The 21,356-nt window shown below is 36.3% G+C and overlaps 1 protein-coding gene across 1 annotated transcript in view; it reads left to right on the top strand.

The window, feature by feature from the left end:
* The window catches only part of ANKRD12 (ankyrin repeat domain 12), a 121,513-nt gene that overhangs the window by 13,758 nt on the left and 86,399 nt on the right, over positions 1 to 21,356 (top strand). Inside the window, 3 exon segments of the mRNA XM_036874289.1 lie at positions 14,840 to 14,970; positions 15,284 to 15,351; positions 15,353 to 15,370. Coding sequence (XP_036730184.1) covers positions 14,840 to 14,970; positions 15,284 to 15,351; positions 15,353 to 15,370 — 217 coding nt within the window.

Here is a 21,356-nt window from a genome sequence, read left to right as displayed (position 1 = left end):
TTCAAATATCTTTTCTTCATTTTTTTTTCTTCTGGGAATTCTGTTATATGGATTTTGTTACTTCTAATGTCTCTTTTCCATCTCTTAACTTTAATATTTTCCTTTAAAAAAAAAATCCCTCTCTGATGCTCTCTGCAACTATCCTCTGCCTGATCTTCTAGCTCACTAACTCATTCTTTGGGTTTTTCTTTCTATTATTTATCTAACCTGTAGAGTTGTTTATTTCAATCATTGTACTTTCATACTCTGTATTTCTTCTTGGTTCTGTTTAGTCTTTCTGCATATTACCAGTCTTCTCTTATTTCTTTGAGGATTTTAAATGGTTTAAAAATTTCTTCAGACGTCTGTTCCATTAATTCAGCTTCATATAGTATAGATGGTTTAGTTTGAGTTGAGATTTTTTTCAGTGGGAAACCAATAAAAAAATTAAGCACGTCAGTGGTAGCATCTGGTTTTTAGTTTTAAGAGATCTGATCACTGCTTGTAGAAGTGTGTGTGTGTTTAAGAGAAGGAGGAAAGGAGGAGTAGGGTAAGAATGGAAGCAGGGAGATAATTTGCAGAGTTTTTGCACTAGCCTATTCAAGTGATGATGGTGGCTTGGGGTGGGTAGCAATTGATGTGGAAAGACATGGATTTAATTTGAGATATGCTTTAGAGATGGAGTCAACGTTTCTGAATTTCTGGCTTAAGTGATGGATGGAGGGTGGTGCCATTTACTGAAATGGAGAAGATGGGTAGGTGAGGAAGTTTGACAGAAAATTAAGAATTCTCTATAGTATTATTTTAGTTTGATATGCTTATTAGACATCCATGTGAAGATGTCAAGTAGGCAGTTGTATATACAAATACAGAGTTTTAAATAAGGACGAGAGGTATGGATTTGGAAGTGAGTAGCACTTCAGTGGTATTTAAAACCATGGGATTAGGTTATTTAGGGAGTGTGTTAGAGAGTAGAAAGGGATCCAGGATCAAGTCCTGAGATACTCCCAACATTTAGAGTTTCTGCGGAAGAGGAGAGGTCAAGAAAAAAGGATTTTTGCATAACTTTTACTGTAAAAAGGTGCTATACTTTGTTTATCCACATTTTTACAAATGAATATTTAGATTTTTTCTCGTGTTTTGGATACACATAACATTTTAGTGGATGCCTTTGTATATTATCTTTGCATGTTTGTATAGTACACCTGTAGGGTAAATACTAAAATTGAATTATCAGGACAAAAGTCTGTGCGTTTGTATTTTAATAGTTTTGCCAGATTCTTCTCCAAAGAGGTTATCCCAGTTTCATCGCCATCAATAATGTATGAGTATTCTGATTTTCCTTAATCCTTGCCAACACAGCCTTAATCCTTGTCAGTCTTCTAAATGAAAAGTCATCCATTATTTTACAGTTTTAAAATTATGAGTGAATTTGAATACTTCTGTATGTTTACTCAACGTTTGTATTTCTTGTTCTTTGAACTGCCTCCTCAAGTCATCTTCTGATTTTTTTATTGATTTGTTTTTAACTCTTTGACTGCTAGTTCTTTTTCATATGTGTTGCAAATGTTTTCACTTGTTATCTGATTGCTGTTTATGATACTTGCATTTCTAGTTTAAAATTTTTATTTAGACTTCTAAAAAATGACTTTAGCTTTTATATTATGTTTAGGAAGATTTACCCTATTTTAACGATTTTTTTTTTTTAGTATTTCTGTAGTTTGATTTTTATGTTTATTTCTTTGACCCAGATGCCAACATTTTTAACTTGTCAAATCTAAAATTTGGTGAGAACTGGCAAGATAATTTTGAAAAAGAAAAATGAAAGAGTAGTGAAACACTAGAAAGCACAGAGACAGATTTGGGTATATAAAGGAATAAGATTGTTACTAAAAACTAGCATTACAGGGACTTCCTTGGTGGTCCAGTGGCTAAGACTCCACGCTCTCAATGCAGGGGGCCTGAGGTCGATCCCTGATCAGGGAACTAGATCCCGCGTGCCGCAACTGAAGATCCCGCCTGCTGCAGCGAGGATCCCGTGTGCTGCAACTAAGACCCAGCACAGCCAAAATAAATTAACAACAACAACAAAAAAAGAACCTGTATAGCACAGGGAACTCTACTCAATGCTCTGTAACGGCTTATATGGGAAAAGAATCTAAAAAAAAAAAAAGATTGGATGTATGTATATGTATAACTGATTCACTCTGCTGTACACCTGAAACTAACACAACATTGTAAATCAACTATACTCCAATAAAAATTTTTAAAAAAACACTAGCATTACAGATAGATAGGAAGAGTTAAATGTTAAAAAAGGAATTAAAGGGAATAAAAGTGAATATATTTTCTGATACTGGAGTTGAGATGGTGCAAGCCTAAAAGAAGAAAGGATTCATAAGATACAGGCATAGAATGTATACTTGATTGTACATGTACATTTTATTTATTTTTTATTTATTTTTTTAAATTAACTATTTTATTTACTTATTTATTTTTGGCTGCATTGGGTTTTTATTGCTGTGCACGGGCTTTCTCTAGTTGCGGCGAACGGGGTCTCCTCTTCGTTGTGCACAGGCTTCTCATTGCGGTGGTTTCTCGTTGCAGAGCATGGGCTCTAGGCGCATGGGCTTCAGTAGTTGTGGCACGTGGGCTCCATATTTGTGGCTCGCGGTCTTGAGTGCAGGCTTGGTAGTTGCGGCACATGGCATTAGTTGCTCTGTGGCATGTAGGATCTTCCCGGACCAGGGATTGAACCTGTGTCCCCTGCATTGGCAGGCAGATTCTTAACCACTGCGCCATCAGGGAAGTCCCTGTACATTTTAAAAAGTGGTGTTTATCTCCCCTTTGAGGTATTGTGATTCAGTAGCTCTAAAGATGAAGCTAGAGTCTGTATCTTTAAAAAAGTGTTCTGCTTTGCTTCTGATAATCAAGCAAGTTTGAATTACCAAGTGGCATGAGCCTAAAAGAACAGCATATTTTGAGTAAATTGAAATGTTGTAGAAGAAGTAATGTCAATCAAGGAGCACCTCGTCAAAGGTACAAATAATGCCAGCACAGATTGATCATCTTTAATTTAAAAGCCAACTTAGGATTGAAGTGAGGGAAAGAAAGCATTTTATAAACTGTCAGTTTGTTGCATCTGTGTTATATTTCAGTTAATTTAATCTGTTTTAATCTGTATAGTCTATTTATCCATTACCAAGTTTTGGTGTCAGTGACTTTGTTCTGCTTGTTTTCTCTTGGGGGTTTTTTCTGATTTTTTTTTTTAACTTCTGCTTATTTTAGCTTAGTCGTAGGAAAGTTATCTCTCTTCATGCCCCCACTACCGTGGTAAAAATGCATTCTTAAAGGAGGAGTACTCATTGCCAAGTAACTCCGGAGCTGTGGTAAAGCCGAGTATATCTGATCGCTTAGTTGGGAAAGACTTGTTGGCACAGTTGGAGTTTGATCCCTTCTTGTTTTGTAGATGGAAGCGAAAGACAAAAACTTAGTGGATTGCGATCTCCCTATGAAGAATTTTCCAAGTCAGACTTATAGTTGGAAGATAGAGTGACTAGAGCAAACAGAATAAAGTAGTGTTTAAAGCATTGATCCTGAGGGTCTAGTGCTCACTGAAGGCTGAAAGACTATGAAGTGATCTCAAAATACAGACTTTTCTTTAGTTCTTAGAGGAACACTTCTATAGATTTTTACCATAGCATATAGCTTCTTAAATTCTGTTACCTGTTTCTGTTCTCCAAAGTTCTCCTCCAGCTGTACTGCCAACTAGAGGTGTTTTTTTCTCTCATTCCTGTCTTGCCTATAGTCTACCGAGTCTTCTCTTTCTTCTTTTTTCCCCTTAACCCTCTCTCCTTTTGACATGTTGGATAGTTTTTCTCCACAGACATGGTCCCAAGGTTTATTTCGAGTAGCTTTTCAAAGTATCTTAACAAAGTTTGGCCTCTTCCTACGGGTGATTTTGTACTCTCTGCTAAGAAAAAATTTTCTCCAGATCGTTAGCCTTAGAATAACGGGCAATTCATAAATAAAAAAGAGCAACTTATTAATGTTTACTGAAGAGTCAAGTTAGTTACTATACTAAGAAGTCTGACCTGCAAGCAAAACTTGGCATCATTGCAGTTACCTCAGCTTTCAAGAAGGATGCTTATCTGTGTGTATCACCATTCTTATCTTGAGTTAGTTGTGTTTGATTCTGCTGTTTTTTGTTAAATTTGTTACACTTGTTTGCTTAAACTTTATGTTGTGAGTAGTGATGTACATTTTTATCAACAGTAGTATTTGGCAGATTTCCAATAACTGGACTTATTGGGCGTGCATGCATTGTGTCCCCCTAAAATGAATGGTTCATTGTGTCTCAAAAATGAATTGGTCAGACTTCTTTTGCTAAAGCAAATGCATGTATAATCCAAGAGAATTTGCTTGTAGAACAGTTTTTTTTTCCTACTAGAAAGAAGAATTTGATAAGGTAAATGGATGGTGAGATCTTTTTCACCGCCTTACACAGGTCAAGAGATTTGAGATACAGTAGTTTTCTTCCAGTTGTATGTTTACCTCTTCCCCCAGCATCAAAAGCAGTTTCTAGAGGTCTCAGTGAAGGAGGCTTTGAAAAATCAGTTTAGAAATACTGTTTAAAGTTGTATTAAACGTAAAGAATTGGGTAAAACTTAAATCATTTTCTACTTATCTCTAAAAGAGGGACAAATATTAACTATAGTTTCTAAGCTTCTGTTGAGACTATTTCAAACTTAAAAACATACAGAAGGCAATAACTGAGAAAAAAATTTCTGTCTTAGATTAGAGGAGAAAATAGGCTTCCAGAGAAGCCAGTATTAAATGTTATAATTCATAGACAGTGACAAGAAACTAATAGTTGCTCTAATAACTTGCCATAAAAAATGGAAACAGATAAATCTAGGAAGAAAAAAAGCTATGGAGTGTTTATGGCATAACTAACAGTCAGTAGAGGAACAAACTAAAATAAATATGATACCGGTGTTTTGAATGCTCTTTAGAATCCATTTCATTGTAAGTTAAGATAGTCTCCCAAAGAGTTATCATATGAAAAAAGGAAAATGGTAGTAAAATGCTTTTTGTTTTTAATGAGACTATCAGACTGCCTAATGTGCTTATTTTTAAATAGATTGGTACCTCACACACCCACATACATGCACATTTGGTTTATATGTAAGGGAAATCCCCTATTTTAATTTGCCTAAGCGAATTCTTTTGAGATCTATTTTATATCATTAAAAATGCTCCCTCATTTATTTGTTTTTCAAGCTTTCCTAATGTATACAAACCACTGGGATATTTATTGAAAGTACAGATTCTTGAGTCTGTATCAGGCCTACTAAATGGGTAGCACTGTGGGAAAATTTTATCATCGAGGACTTCTGCGGCCACTAATGTTATTTGCTTTGATAAGTTTAAGTTGTTATGGGTTCGATTTTTTTGACTAATAATCAAATGATGTGAGTTAACTGGTATAAGTACAGGTTCTTTGACCATTAGAGAGCTGTGAAATTTCTAAGTGTGTTTTTGAGAGTAGCATGCATGTAGGAAGGAGGAACAGTGGAAGACGACACTGAATATATAGATAGTTTAAGATAATGATATTAACCAACCAGAAGTATTCACCCATCCATTACTCCCCACAATGAAAGAAAGTTAGTAAGTTTTTAATTTTGACTGAGTTTTAAAAGACATCTTGGTTCTTAATTCTTAATGTGCTTATACTAAAAAAATAAATGGCATATATGCAATTTCTTCATCCAGATGATGTTTAGTTTACACTAGAGTTTTGGGTTTTTTAATATCTTTATTGGAGTATAATTGCTTGTTAGCGTCTGTTCTGTATAACAAAGTGAATCCGCTATACATATAAACCTTTCCCCACTATCTACTCCCTCTTGCGTCTCCCTCCCACCCTCCCTATCCCACCTTCTAGGTGGACACAAAGCACCGAGCTGATCCCCTGTGCTATGCAGCTGCTTCTCACTAGTTATCTACTTTACATTTGGTTATCCGCTAGAGTTTTGAAGTACCTGTGTATGCTAACTTGGTACCTCTGAATAGCAACTAGAATATTTTACCTCATTACAAACACAGTTATTCAGTTAGCAGTACTATTAAAAATATTTTTTTAGTATCCCTTGAATGGTCACAACAGGGATTGCCATTTCAAACAAAAAAACCAAAGAGATTGCTGGGTTACTTTGTTTTAGAAGGAAGATATACTTTACTGATGTGGCTAAATAAGAGTGAAAAACCCTTGAATATAATAGCATACATTCATGGACTATCAAACCTGGAAGTGAGCTGTTGTTAGATGAATACATAGAGTCCTTGATCTGTAAGGAGCAAGAATGTATTTATTGTAAAGGAAGAGACACCTTTGAAAAGGCAGAATCAAAGCTTTTAACTGTTTCCTTTAGCTGTTAGATAGCAAAGTCTGTCATAGAGCTTGCAGATGGTTGGCCCTTAACAAGTATTGATGCCTTTGTGCAGTCTTAGGGCAAGGAGGTTGAAAAACAAGCAGTGTAGTAGTTACCAAGACTATCATACAAAGGATGGAAGAAAAGAATAATTCTTCTTAGCCATGGGAAGATACCACCAACTATTCTCACTTGTAAAGCGGCTGTACTACTTTGTGTTTCCTCCTAACCCTTGGCGATATATGAGAGTTCCAGTTCCTCTACATCTTCAACAACACTTGGTCTTCCTTCTCATTAATTTTAGCCATTCTCATGGATGTATAGTGGCATCTCATTATTATTTTCCTGATGACTAAGGAGGTTGAGCATCTTTCTCTGTGCTTATTTGCCATTAATTATATATTCTTTGATGAACTGTTTAAATCTTTTGTTCCTTTTAAAATTGGATTATCCTCTTACTGATTTGTAAGATTTATTTATATATTCTGGATATAAGTCCTTTATAAAGCCGTAATTTGCAAGTATTTTCTCCCTGTATGTCTTGATTTTCATTTGCTTAACAATGTCGTTTAAAGAGCAAGAGTTTGCATTGTGAAGTCCCACTTATCCATATTTTTCCTTTTATAGTTTCTGTTTTTCATAGCCTATTTAAGAAATCTTTGTCTAACCCAAGATCACTAAAATATTCTCCCATGTTTTCTGCTAGAAAACGTTACTTCACTTTATACATTTAGGTATATGATGCATTTTGAGGTAATATTTCTCTATGGAGTGAGGTAAGAGTCAAAGTTTTGGTTTTTTGTTTTTTTCTGCATACGGAGATACAGTTGTTCCAACACCATTTGTTGAAAGGAATATACGCCTTTCCTCAGTGAACTGCATGGGCAGCATTTTTGAAACTTAGTTGGACACATATGTACAAGTCTATTTCTAGACTAGACTTTGCATTCTGTCCCATTAATCTGTAAATCTATCTTTATACCAGTAAACACTGTCTTGCTTACTGTATCTTTATAGTGAAATCAAGTAATGTAAGTCCATGAATTTGTTTTTTTTTCCCAAAATTATTTGGACTTTTTTAGGTCCTTAGCATTTTCATGTACATTCTAGAAACAGTTTGTCAGTTTCTATTAAAAAAGCATCCTGTAAAGCAATTATACTCCAATAAAGATGTTTAAAAAAAAAAAAGCATCCTGAGATTTTTGACTAGGACCGCATTGAATTTATAAATCAATTTGGGGAGAACTGATCTCTTATTGAGTCTTCTAATCCATATAAACATAGTATATCCATTTATTTAGCAGTATTTAAATTTAATTTCTTTCAGCAGTGTTTTTTGTCACTGTAGTCTTAAATAATTTTTGTTATATTTATCCCTAAAAATTTAGTATATGTGATACTATTGTGAGTTATATTTTAATTTCAGTATCCAACTTTTTGTTGCTACTATATAGAAACAAAATTTTCATGTATTGACTGTGTATCGTTTGTCCTTCCTATACTTACTTATAAGTTTTAGTAGCCTCTTTTTTTTTTTTTTTTTTTTAAACAACACGTCTTTATTTTTTTTTTTTAATTTATTTATATTTATTTTTGGCTGTGTTGGGTTCTTCATTTCTGTGCGAGGGCTTTCTCTAGTTGCGGCAAGCGGGGGCCACTCTTCATCGCGGTGCGCGGGCCTCTCACCATCGCGGCCTCTTTCGTTGCGGAGCACAGGCTCCAGACGCGCAGGCTCAGCAGTTGTGGCTCACGGGCCTAGTTGCTCCGCGGCACGTGGGACCCTCCCAGACCAGGGCTCAAACCCGTGTCCTCTGCATTGGCAGGCAGATTCTCAACCACTGCGCCACCAGGGAAGCCCAAGTAGCCTCTTTATAGATACCTTGTGTTTGTCTTCATTGATGATCATGTCATCCAGAAATAAAACCTGCTTTACTTCTTCCTTTCTAAGCTACATACCTTTTATTTCTTGCCTTATTGAACTAGTTAGGGCCATCAGTAAATACAGTTTTGAATAGAAGTGGTGCGGTCACCTCAATAGATGCAGAAAAGGCTTTTGACAAAGTTCAGCATCCTTTCATGATAAAAACTCCTCACAAGTTAGGTATAGAAGGAACGTAATATAATAAAGGCCATATATAACAGACCCACAGGTAACATCATAGTCAACAGTGAGAAGCTTAGCTTTTCCTCTAAAATCAGGGACAGGACTTCCCTGGTGGCGCAGTGGTGAAGAATCCGCCTGCCAATGTAGGGGACACGGGTTCGAGCCCTGGTCCGGGAAGATCCCACATGCTGCAGAGCAACTAACCTCGTGCGCCACAACTACTGAGCCTGCGCTCTAGAGCCTGCGTGCCACAACTACTGAAGCCCGTGCGCCTAGAGCCCGTGCTCCGCAACAAGAAAAGCCACCGCAGTGAGAAGCCCACGCACCACAATGAAGAGTAGCCCCTGCTCGCCGCAACTAGAGAAAACCCGTGTGCAGCAATGAAGACCCAACGCAGCCAAAAATAAATAAAAACAAATACATCTATTTAAAAAAAATAAAAATAAAAAATAAAATCAGGAACAATACAAGCTTGCCCACTCTCACCACTTCTATTCAGTGTATAGTACTATAAGTCCTAGTCAGAGCAGGTAGGTGAGAAAACGAAAAGACATCCATATCAAAAAGGAAGAAGTTAAATTGTCTCTGTAAATAACATGATAAAAAGCCATAAAGACTCCACCAAAAAAATTACTGAGCTAATAAATTCAGTAAAGTTGCCAGATATAAAATCAACATATGAAAAACAATTACATTTATATACACTAACAGTGAACTTTCTGAAAAAGAAATTAAGGAAAAAGTCCCATTTATAATAGCATCAAAAAGAATAGGGCTTCCCTGGTGGCGCAGTGGTTGAGAATCTGCCTGCCAATGCAGGAGATACGGGTTTCGAGCCCTGGTCTGGGAAGATCCCACATGCCGTGGAGCAACTGGGCCCGTGAGCCACAACTACTGAGCCTGCGGGTCTGGAGCCCGTGCTCCATAACAAGAGAGGCCACGATAGTGAGAGGCCCGCGCACCGCGATGAAGAGTGGCCTCCACTTGCCGCAACTAGAGAAAGCCCTCGCACAGAAACGAAGACCCAACACAGCCAAAAATAAATAAATTAATTAATTAATTAAAAGAATAAAATAGGAATAAATTTAACCAAGGAGGTAGAAGATTTGTACACTGAAAAGTATGAGATGTTGATGAAAGAAATTAAAGACATGAATAAATAGAAAGATATCCAATGTGTTCATTGATCAGGAAGGGTTAATATTATTAAATGTCCATACTACCAAAAGCAGTCTACAGATTCAATGCAATTTCTATCAAAATTCTCGTATTTTTCACAGAAGTAGGAAAAACAATCCTAAAATTCATGTGGAACCACAAAAGACTTTGAATAGCCAAAGCAATCTTGAGAAAGGATAACAAAGCTAGAGGCATCACACTTCCAGGTTTCAAACTATACTACAAAGCAATAGTAATCAAAAGAGTATGGTACTGGCATAAAAAGAGAGACCAATGGAACAGAATAAAGAACCCAGAAATAAACCCATGCATATACAGTCAACTTATCTTTGACAAGAACTCAAAATGGGGAAAGGATAGTTTTTTCAGTAATTGGTGCTGGGAAAAGTGTATATCCACATGCAAAAGAATGAAATTGGACTCGTATCATACACAAAAATTGACTTGAAATAGATTAAAAACTTAAATGCAAGGCCTGAAACCATAAAATTCCTGCCAAAAAAAAAGGGAAAAGCTCCTTGACATTGGTCTTAACAGTGATTTTATGGATATGACACCAAAAGCACAGGCAACAAAAATAAAAATAAACAAGTGGGACTGCATCAAATAAAAAATATTTTTCACAGCAAAGGAAACAAAATGAAAAGCAACCTATGGAATGGGAGAAAAATATTTACAAAACATACGTCTGATAAGGGGTTAATATCCAAAAAATATATGGGACCCATACAAGTCAATGGCAAAAAAAAAAAAGAAAAGACTAAAAGATGGGCAAAGGACCTGAACATTTTTCCAAAGAAGACATACAGAGGGCTAAGTATATTAAAAGGTTGTACAACATCACTAATCACAAGGGAAATGGAAATCAAAACCACAGTGAGATATGCCTCATGCCTCTTAAGATGGCTGTTACCAAAAAGGCGATAGTAAGTGTTGGTAAGGGTGTGGCAGAAAGGGTCCCTTGCACACTGTTGGTAAGAATGTAAATTGGTGCAGCCACTGTGGAAAACAATATGGAGGTTCCTCAAAAAATTAAAAGAACTGCCATCTGACCCAACAATCCCGCTTTCAGGTATATCTCCAAAGGAAATGAAATTAGAATTAGCTGTACTCCCATGTTCATTGCACCATTGTTTGCAATAGCCAATGTATAGAATCAACCTCAGTGTCTGTTAATGGATGAATGATTAAAGAAAATGTTGACCCTTGAACAATATGGGTGTTAGGGACGCCAATCCTGTGTGCAATCAAAAATCTGCATATAACTTTACATTTGGCCCTCTGTGTCTGCAGTTCCACATCCTCAGATTCAACCAACCACGGATCATGTAGTAATGTAGTATGTATTTATTGGAAAAAAAAAAAATCCTTGGGAATTCCCTGGCAGTCCAGTGGTTAGGACTCGGGCGCTTTCACTGCAGGGGGCCTGGGTTGAATCCCTGGTTGGGGAACTAAGATCCCACAAGCCCCGCAGTGTGGCCAAAAAATAAATTTAAAAAGAAAGAAAAAAAATCCACATACAAATGGACCCTAACAGTTCAAACCTGTGTTGTTCAAGGGTCAACTGTATATATATTTACAATGGGATATTAGCCATTAAAAAAAAGAATATCCTGCCATTTGTCACAACAGGGTTGAACCTGGAGGACATGCTAAATAAGTGAAATAAGCCAGACGGAAAGATAAATACTGTGTGATCTCACTTAGATGTGAAATCTAAAAATGTTGAATTCACAGAAGCAGGGAGTAGAGTGGTGGTTGCCAGAGACTTGGGAGTAGGGGAAATGGGGAGATACTGTAAAAGGGTATGAAGTTTCCGTTATAAGATGAGTAAGTTCTGGGGAGCTAGTGTACGGCATGGTGACTGTGGCTAGTAATACTGTATTGTATACTTTAAATTTGCTGAGAGTAGATTTTAAGCGGTCTCAACACACACAAAATGTTAACTATGTGAGATGGGTACTTAATTAACTTGATTGTGCTAACCCTTTCACAATGTATCCATTTATCAAATTGACACATTGTACACCTTAAATATATACAATTTTTGTTTGTCAGTTATACCTCAGTAAAGCTGGGAGGGGAAAGTGATGAGAGCAAACATCCTTGCCTCATTGTTGACCTTAGGAGAGAAAGAAAGCATTCACGTTCTGTCCTATTACTAGTTTGCTGAGAGTTTTGTCATTAACGGGTATTAAATTTTATCAGATGCTTTTTCTATATCTGTTGAAATGGTTATGTCTCTTAGTCTGTTAATACAGTGAATTACATAGATTGATTTTCAAACATTACGCTGACCTCAGGTTTCTGGTATAAATCCCACTTGGTCATGATGTATTATCCTTTTTTATATAGATGGATTTGATTTACTAATATTTTGTTGACGATTTTGTTATATGATTATGAGGTATATTGGTCTGTAGTTTTCTTGTAAAAGACTATTCTGTTTTGCTATCAGGGTATTGATGGGCCTCATAAAATATATGTTTTCTTTCCTTTTCAGGAGGAGTTGTTGTTGAATTGGTAATATTTCTTCCACATATGTGTTTTGTAGAATCACTCATTGATGCCATCTGGGTTTCTTCTTGTTTCTAAATATGAAATCAAGTTCTTTAATAAGTATTGAGTTATTGAGATTGTTTTCTTCAGTGAGCTTTGGTAGTGTGTGCCTTTCAAGGAATTTGTCTTTTCATTTAATTCGTTGAATTTATTTGTATAAAGTTTGTAATGTGTTCTGTCTTATTTCTAATAGGTGTGGCTAAGAGGTTTATAAGTTTTATTGATTTTTTTTTAAAAAAAACCAGTTTTTAGCCTCATTGATTTTTCTTTGTTTTTTAATTTGGATATATTCTTGTTACCTTTCTATAATTGATTCTGGTTTAATTTCTTTGTTGTGTGAGAACAAACTTTGTATGATTTTAATTTTAAATTTATTAACGTTTGTTTATGATCCATGATGTGGCCTAGCTTGGTGAATATTATGTGTGTCCTTGAAAAGAATGAGTATTCTGTTTGTTGTGCAGATTTTTCTGTAAATGTCAATTAGATCCAGTCAGTTCAAATTGATGGCATTTTTTTTAGTTCTTTATATATCCTTGTTGATTTTCTGTCTTACTGAGAGAGTAGTTGAAGCCTCCAGCTGTAACTATCAATTTGTTTATTTCTTCTGTCAGTTTTGTTGGTTTTTGCTTCCTGTACTTTGAAAACTCTGTTGCTAGTTACATACATGTTTAGTGAAACTGGGCCTTTTTATCAGTATATAATATGTAATGTCCCTCTTTGCTTTGAGATCTGTTTTGTCTGATATTAATACAGTTACTCCGGCTTTCTTTGATGTATGTTTGCATGGCATATCTTCTTCATTCTTTTTACTTTTAACCTACTAATACTATTATATTTGAAGTGAATTTCTTGTTAGTATATAGTTTTGGTCATTTTTTTTTCTCTCCTCTGACAATCTCTTTTAAATTGGTGTGTTTAATATTTGCATTTTATATTAATTATTGGCTATGTTTTGATTAGTCTATCATTTTATTATGTTTTGTTGTTCCTTCTGTTTTTCATTCCTCAAGTATTTCTTTTCTGCCTTCTGTTGGGTATTTGTACACTTTTAAATATTTCAAGTTTAATTTACCTAATGTGATTTAGATCATCTCTTTTGTGTGTTGATTGTTCTAAGGATTTACAGTATATATCTTGGGCCCAGAACCTACTTAATTTATTAAGTACTTTGTTGACTGAAGTAAAATTTTAAAAATCCATTTGTGAGTTTTGTTAGTGCTAAAATTTTCCAAGTACAGTTATTGAAAAATAATACAAGCTTTTTAAACATACAGTCTATTAATATGATATTATTGCCACGTTTAATTTCCTCCAAAAATATTCATGAAAGTTCTTCATTCACCAGTGACTTGTTTTGCTTGGTCTAGAAAAGGAGATACTGCTTCATCTTCACAGTCTCGCCTAGGTTAATGCCTGTTGATACTACGCACCTCAGTTTTGCTTCTGAGTCAGAATTTTTCTCTTTATATATGACTTGTAACTCTAACTCTGTAAGCTTTGCATAGGGCTGGCTTTGAGGACAGTACTAAGTTTAAATGATTCCGTTTATATGGTAATAGTAGAAACAGTTAAATGACCCCAAGGGAGACTTTGCCTCTTCTGTGTAGTGTCAAAATTTTTCCTTTAGTTCTTCAAGTTTGTTTCCTCCTCTATAAAATGAAAGATTTGAACTATTTGAACTGTGGCAGTTTTTCTGTGTTGCAGTATACTCTAATTTGGCTACATTCAGATTAATTTAAACTAGTTTTAATAATTTACCAATTAACTCAGTTCATTTAAGGGTTTTTTGGTTTTGTTTCTATTGAAACCAAACAGATTTTAAAGCACCAGTAGAACAATTTGAAGAATATAGATTTTACTAGTTTTCTGTTCAGGATGTCTTAGTTTTAATAATTCATATAGGTCCTAGAATGTAGCTTACTTATATCTATGATACCCATTTATAGGAAATTTATAGCATGAAGTAGTTAAAATTAGGCTTGTCAGTCATTGTGCTTCTTGTTGTGGCCCAGGTCCTGTTCCTGTTGGCCGGCAGCCTCAGTCTAGCCCCGTGCTGTGCAGTAGAGCTTTCTGTGGTCATAGAGTAGATAATAGTGCAGACTACACAGATGCACTATGTAGTGTGGTACCAACTTTAATTAATTTAACTTTCAGCCATGTGTGACTAATAGGTCATCAGACAGCAACACAGGTCTAGCCTCATGGCTACCCCTTTTATATGTAAAACCCACATTTTGGAATTTTTTCTGGATCTCTCAAGCAAAAACTTCTAAGAGAAAAAAAAAAGCTTGTAAGAGGCTCTTTGACCTATTAAATCAGCTTGTAGAGGAGGAGGCAGAAGGCTAAACAAGTTGGAAAGAAAATGATACATAAAGTGATAATTACAGTATAGTATGATAAGGATTAAATCAGTGAATAGGTTGATAAAGTGACTGAACACCTGGGGATGTCTGGGGGTTCAGTGAATGAAAATAAACCACTCTGGGGATTTTAAGTAGTAAGGGCTTGATTTAACTTAAAATAGAATTCGCTGTAAAATTACTGATCAAACCTATCAAGTTCTTGGTTGAGTCTTTAGAAATAATTTCCAGACCAGTGCAGAACTACCAGAGAATCTGTTAGGAGCTCCTGCCACTGGAGCCATGCTGGGTGGGGTGACAAACACTTTGCCTCCACTTGGACTGCTGCTGGTTACCCAAAAAGCTGGAGGTTAGATACTAGTCTAGAGAAGATGGGAAGAAGTGTAAAAGTAGTTCTCTTTTCAGTGACAAGCTGAATGGACTTGAGCAAGAGAACTTTAATTAGAAGCTCAAATTGTTAAATGAAAAGTTACTTTAGGCTAGGATAGCCTGTCTGAGAAAATAAATTATAGAGACATGGAAGAAACCAAATTGCACTAATTGTGCATAAACTTTAAGTAGGTTTTATTGCATGCGTATACAAATAACCCTTATATATCCATTCTTTGCAGATCCAGGATGAGAAGACTGTTAAAAGAAGAAGCTAGTTGAACAGCTATAAGATGCCCAATCTGGGTTCACAAAACCAGTTCAGAGTGAAAATTCTGACAGTGACAGCAATATGGTAGAAAAAACCATATGGAAGAAAGGTATATGATTATGCTAAAGATTTGTTCACTCTTGGAAATTGTGAAGAAGACTCCTGATTTAGTATTTTTATTTATTTATTTATTTATTAAAAACTTTTCTAATTGTAACATTTATTTTGTTTTATTTTATTTTACTTTATTTTATTTTATTTTATCCACACCCAGTGGCTGTGGGATCTTAGTTCCCCAACCAGGAATTGAACCCGGCCCTCGGCAGTGAACGTTCAGAGTCCTAACCACTAGACCACCAGGGAATTCCCATGGTTTCGTATTTTTAGTAACTGCTCATAAAATAAAAAGCTGTGTGGATGCCAGATCCTGGGAGTGAGATTGTTTTTCATTCCCTAAAATAACAAAATTACCAAGATTACACAGTTACTTGAGAAATGATCATGAGGCTGGGGATCCAAGACCTCACAATCATTTGTCATTTCTTCCCCCTGACCCCTGGTACTGAAACACACATACACAGTAGCCATTCACTTTTCCATGTCTATAACTTTGGATAAATTTACATAACTTTTCCAAACTCAGTATATCTCTCTGTAATAGAGGACAACAGTACTTTATAGAATTGTGACAGTGAAATGACTTAAGTATTGTACTTAATACAATGCTTGGTATATAGTAAGTGCTCAATAAATGTTAACCGTTTTTGTTGTTTATTATTAGTCATTGCCAATGACCCATGATTCTGCCCTTTTACATCTATCCTTTTTCATTACTATTTAATTTAGACCCTCAAAACCTTTATTTAGACTTCTGTAGTTGTCTCCTAAGTGGTCTCACTATCCCTAGTCTCTGCTTTATCTAGTTAGTTTTACACATTATCTTTGAATTTTTCTTTCTTTGGATTTTTCTTTTTTTTCTTTTAAGTTCTTTTCTTCCTGTAAGCCATTTTCTTGTTGAAGGACATCTGAAATGTTTCCAGTTTTTGGCTAATATGAATAAAGAGTCTGAACATTCATGTACGAATCTTTTTTGAACAGCTTTATTGAGGTGTAATTTATATACCATAAAATTCACCCACTTAGTGTAAAATTCAGGGATTTTTAGTAAGTTTATAGAGTTGTGCAAACATCATCACAATACAGTTTAGACCATTTCCATCGTTGTTAAAAGATCCTTATGCCCATTTGCAGTGTGTCCCTATTCCCACCCCAAAGTCCAAGCAACCCCAAATCTGCTTTCAAAATCAGAGCACGTAAGTTTTCAACTTTGTTCTTTTCAAAAATTCTTTTGGCTCTTTAAGGTCATTTGCATTTCCATATAAATTTTGGGATTAGCTTGTCAGTTTCCACAAAAAAAAGCCTGCTGAAATTTTTATAGGGATTTTATTGAATCAGTAGATCACTTCAAGTAGTATGTCATCTTAACATGTCTTCCAGTCCATCACCACAGAAGATCTCTCCATTTATTTAGATTTTCAATTTCCTGACCAATGCTTTGTAGTTTTCAGTGTACAAATCTTGCACTTTTATTGTTAAATTATTAATATTTTATTCTTTAGGATGCCATTGTAGATAATTTCATTTAGGATTTTTCACTGCTGGTATATAGAAATGCAAATATTTTTATATACTGATCTTGTATCCTGTGACCTTACTGAACTCATTTATTCTAAAAGTTTGTGGATTCCTTAGGATTTTCTACATACGGGATTATGTCATCTGCTTATAGACATAATTTAACTTCTTTTCCAGTATGAATACTTTTATTTCCTTTTCTTGCCTGATTGCACTGGCAGTCTTTGCTTTTGATTGCAGTGTTTAATCCACTCACATTTCATGTAATTATTGATAAGGTTAGATTTATATCTGCCATTTTGCTCTTTGTTCTTATGTTTCAGGTCTTTTTTTCTCTCCCATCTTTGCTGTCTTTTTTTAAAAACTATTTTTCAGTGTACTGTTTAAATTTCTATGATTTTTTTAAACTATGTATCTTAAATTATATTCTTAAAATGTTGATCTAGGGATTATAATGTGCATGCTAATTACTACAGGATAATATTGACTTAAATCCAGTATAATACAGCAACTTTGCTCCAGTATAGCTCCGTTACCTTCCCTTCCTTTGTGTTCTCTGTGTAGTATAGATTATATCTACGTTTGTTATTAACTCAACAACAGAGTGTTACAATTATTGTTTTATACAGTCTTATTTTTTAAAGAAATAAGAGAATTAAAGAGAAATATATATTTATACAGTTCTTTCTTTTTATCTACAAATTTACCAATTTTGGCACTCTTAATTTCTTCCTGTGAATTCAGGTTACTGTCTAGTGTCATTTCCTTACAGTCCTTAGTATTTACTGTAAGATGGATCTTCAGCTGTGATTTCTCTCAGTGTTCATTGATCTAAGAATATCTTGATTTTGCCATTTTTAAAAAACAGGTTTTTTGAGATATAATTCACATACCATACAATTTACTCATTTAAAATGTAAAATTCAGTAGTTTTTAGTATATTTACAGAGTTGTTTAATCACCACCTCTGTCAATTTTAGGACATTTTCACCTGAAAAAGAAGCCCTATTTACCCATTAGCAGTCACTCCCCATTCTGTGCCCAAACCCCACAGCCCTAGATAGCAAATAAATCTACTTTCTGTCTCTATAGATTTTCCTATTCTGGATATTTCATATAAATGGAATTCTACGGTATGTGGTCATTCATGACTGTTTGCCTTTATTTTGTTGGATATAGAATTCTTATTTGACTTTCCTTTTAGTAGATTGTCATCCACTTCTTTCTTGCTTTAAGTGTTTCTGATGAGAAGTCAGCCGTTAATTGTGATGATTTTTTTTTTTCATTGCTGTTTTCTCTTTTGTTTGACTGTAATGTGTTTAGGATCCCTTTGCAATTATTCTACCTGGGGTTTTTGAGTTACTTGGATCTGTAGATTAATGGTTTTCATGAAATTTGGGGTGTTGAATTTACTGATTTTTTTTTGTTTGTTTTTGCCATCTCACATCTGCTGTTGAACATACCTAATACATTTTCAGTCACTTTACTTTTCAAATCCAGTATTTCTTTGTAATTGTTCTTTATTCATATTCTCTGTTTAAGTCATTGTTGTCATACTTTAATTCTTCAAACACTGTTTTCTTCCTTCCTCCCTCCCTTCCTTCCTTCCTCTTTTTTTTTTTTAATTATTTATTTATTTATGGCTGTGTTGGGTCTTCGTTTCTGTGCGAGGGCTTTCTCTAGTTGTGGCAAGTGGGGGCCATTCTTCATTGCGGTGCGCGGGCCTCTCACTATCGCGGCCTCTCTTGTTGCGGAGCACAGGCTCCAGACGCGCAGGCTCAGTAGTTGTGGCCCACGGGCCCAGTTGCTCAGCGGCATGTGGGATCCTCCCAGACCAGGGCTCGAACCCGTGTCCCCTGCATTGGCAGGCGGACTCTCAACCACCGCACCACCAGGGAAGCCCCTTCCTCTTTATAGACTTTGCCAAACCTATCTTGGCCCACTCAGAGAAGTTTCTCTTGAATACTTTTTTCCTTGCTTTCCCAGCTGCCGTAATTTTTATTACTGGACAGTAATTACTGGACAGTTTAGGTCATATAGCAGCTCTGGATTCTCATTATTTCCCACCTAAGAGTTGTAACTGTTGCTAGTTTTTTGTTTGTTTGCTTTCAGTAAAATGTCAGGTTTTTCAGTGTTTGTTACTTTGTCACAACCACTGGTGCCAAGGTTTTTGGGGGTTTTGTTTGTTTGTTTAGTCTTGCTTTCTAGGGGTTGCCCCACATCTACGTGGATTAGTTAGCAACCATTGGTTGGTCAGGCGTTGTGCTCAAACGTGAGCCAGTAAGACTTCCACCTTCCACTGATAGATTTACATGTGTGTTGGGGAGTGTGCTTAGTGTTCAGGCATTTTTCAGGTAAGCCCTAGCATTTACTTTCTGTCGGGCTCACCCAGGAGTTCCCTCGTGTGTGCAGGCTCCTCGTTGACTAAGGATGGTGTAGAGAGCTTGGACCCTTGTAGACCTCCCCGGTGTGTGCACACAGTCTCCCTGTCAGTGAGGGGTCTGTGCAGAACTTAGCCCTTCTCAGGTCTTCCCCACATACTTACCCTGTCTACCAGGGATGAGTGGCTGTCTTTTTTTTTTTTTTTTTTTAAAGATTTGCCTGTTAAGCATAGTGTTTTAAATTTATTTATTTATTTTTGGCTGTGTTGGGTCTTCGTTTCTGTGCGAGGACTTTCTCTAGTTGCAGTGAGCGGAGGCCACTCTTCATCGCAGCACGCGGGCCTCTCACTATCGCGGCCTCTCTTGCTGCGGAGCACAGGCTCCAGACGCGCAGGCTCAGTAGTTGTGGTCACGGGCCCAGTTGCTCGCAGCAATGTGGGATCTTCCCAGACCAGGGCTCGAACCCGCGTCCCCCTGCATTGGCAGGCAGATTCTCAACCACCGCGCCACCAGGGAAGCCCGAGTGGCTGTCTTATCTAGTGCCTCCGTGGCTCTCTGATTTCTGCAAACCTCCCTGTTAAATTTTCTGGCTTGTCTACTGGCTGCTGTGGGACCACAGCCGTAGGCTAATAGAACTATGGTTTTTTTTTCCACTCCATTCCTTTCCCTACCCTGCTTGCTATTTTTTATCAATGGAGTGACTGGGTGGTGGGGTTTTGGCCTTCTGTGTCAATTCAAGTTGACTCTCTGGCAGCAAAGATGCTGATTTTCATTGCCAGCCCCCACCCTGGAACTACTATCATGCAAACTAAGCATTAGCCAGGAAATGAGAACACCCCAGGCAAGAATGCCAAAGACAATCTCTGTTCTTATCCATAGTTCAGCAGTTTTTCTTGTTTGAAAATGCTTCTCAATTTGTTGTTTTGTTCAATTTCTAGAGCCTTGAAATGGTGGTTTTCGACAGTTTTGTCCAGGTTTATAGTTGTTTCTTGTAGAGATAAGTTGCCAGTATCTTCATTCTACCATAGACAGAAGTTTCCCCAAATGTATTTTAATGTGCCAAATCTTAAGGAGCGTGAGTTCACTAATTTATTCATTTTATTCAACAAACCTTACATGGGATGCTTATTGTGTTGTGTGCCTCTCCTATGACCCTTGAAATAAAACAGTGATTGGTGGGACTTCCCTGGTGGTCCAGTGGTTAAGACTCTGCGCTTCCACTGCAGGGGGCATGTGTTCCATCCCTGGTTGGGGTACTAAGATCCCGCATGCTGCGTGGTGCGGCCAAAAAAAAAAAAAAAACAAACAGTGGTTAAGGCTTGGTCTAAATCTGTATGAAGACTCTTAAGTAATTGCTCTATCTCTGTGTCCGAAGTGTTTTGCTCTCAGGACCCCTTGATACTTTTTAGCATAACTGAGGAGGCTAAAGGGCTTTTCTGTATGTGGGTATGTCTGTTGACATTTACACAATCAGAAATTAAAACTGAGAAAAAATTTAAATTTATTAATTGGTTTAAAAAACAGTATAACTGTTACATGTTAATAATATATTTTTATGAAACACAACTGTATATTCCAAGACAGTATCAGTGAGAAGAGTGTCATTGGTTTTGCAAATATCTTTAATGTGCGGCTTAACATAAAGATAGCCAGATTCTCATCTGCTTATGCAATCTGGATGTTCAGTTATCTCTTGTCACGTAATCTCAAGACTCAAATATACATTCTTTAGAGAATGAGAGAGAAAGATACACTAACATCTTAGTGTTATTGTGAGCATATTTCTGACTTTGCATTTCCCCTGAAATGGTCTCAGGGACCATACTTTGTTCACACTAATTAAAGTATTTGAGTGTTCAATGATGGGGCAAAGGAGAGAAGCAGTCAGTTCTAGGGCGTTCAGGGGTGGTCTCACAGTGGAAAAGATACCTAATCTGGATTCTCAAGTATGTGACTAGCAGGAAAATGAGAGTAAAGAGTAGACTAAGCAGGAGATGTAAAAAGGACAAGAATCTGTTAAAGTAGTGCATACAGAGTTAGGATGTAGCTTGTGAAGGATGGAGGGTAGGAGATAAGCAT

Source organism: Balaenoptera musculus, chromosome 14 (genome assembly GCF_009873245.2).
Source record: "Balaenoptera musculus isolate JJ_BM4_2016_0621 chromosome 14, mBalMus1.pri.v3, whole genome shotgun sequence".
Lineage (NCBI taxonomy): Eukaryota > Metazoa > Chordata > Mammalia > Artiodactyla > Balaenopteridae > Balaenoptera > Balaenoptera musculus.
This window is presented reverse-complemented; position numbering and strand designations above follow the sequence as displayed.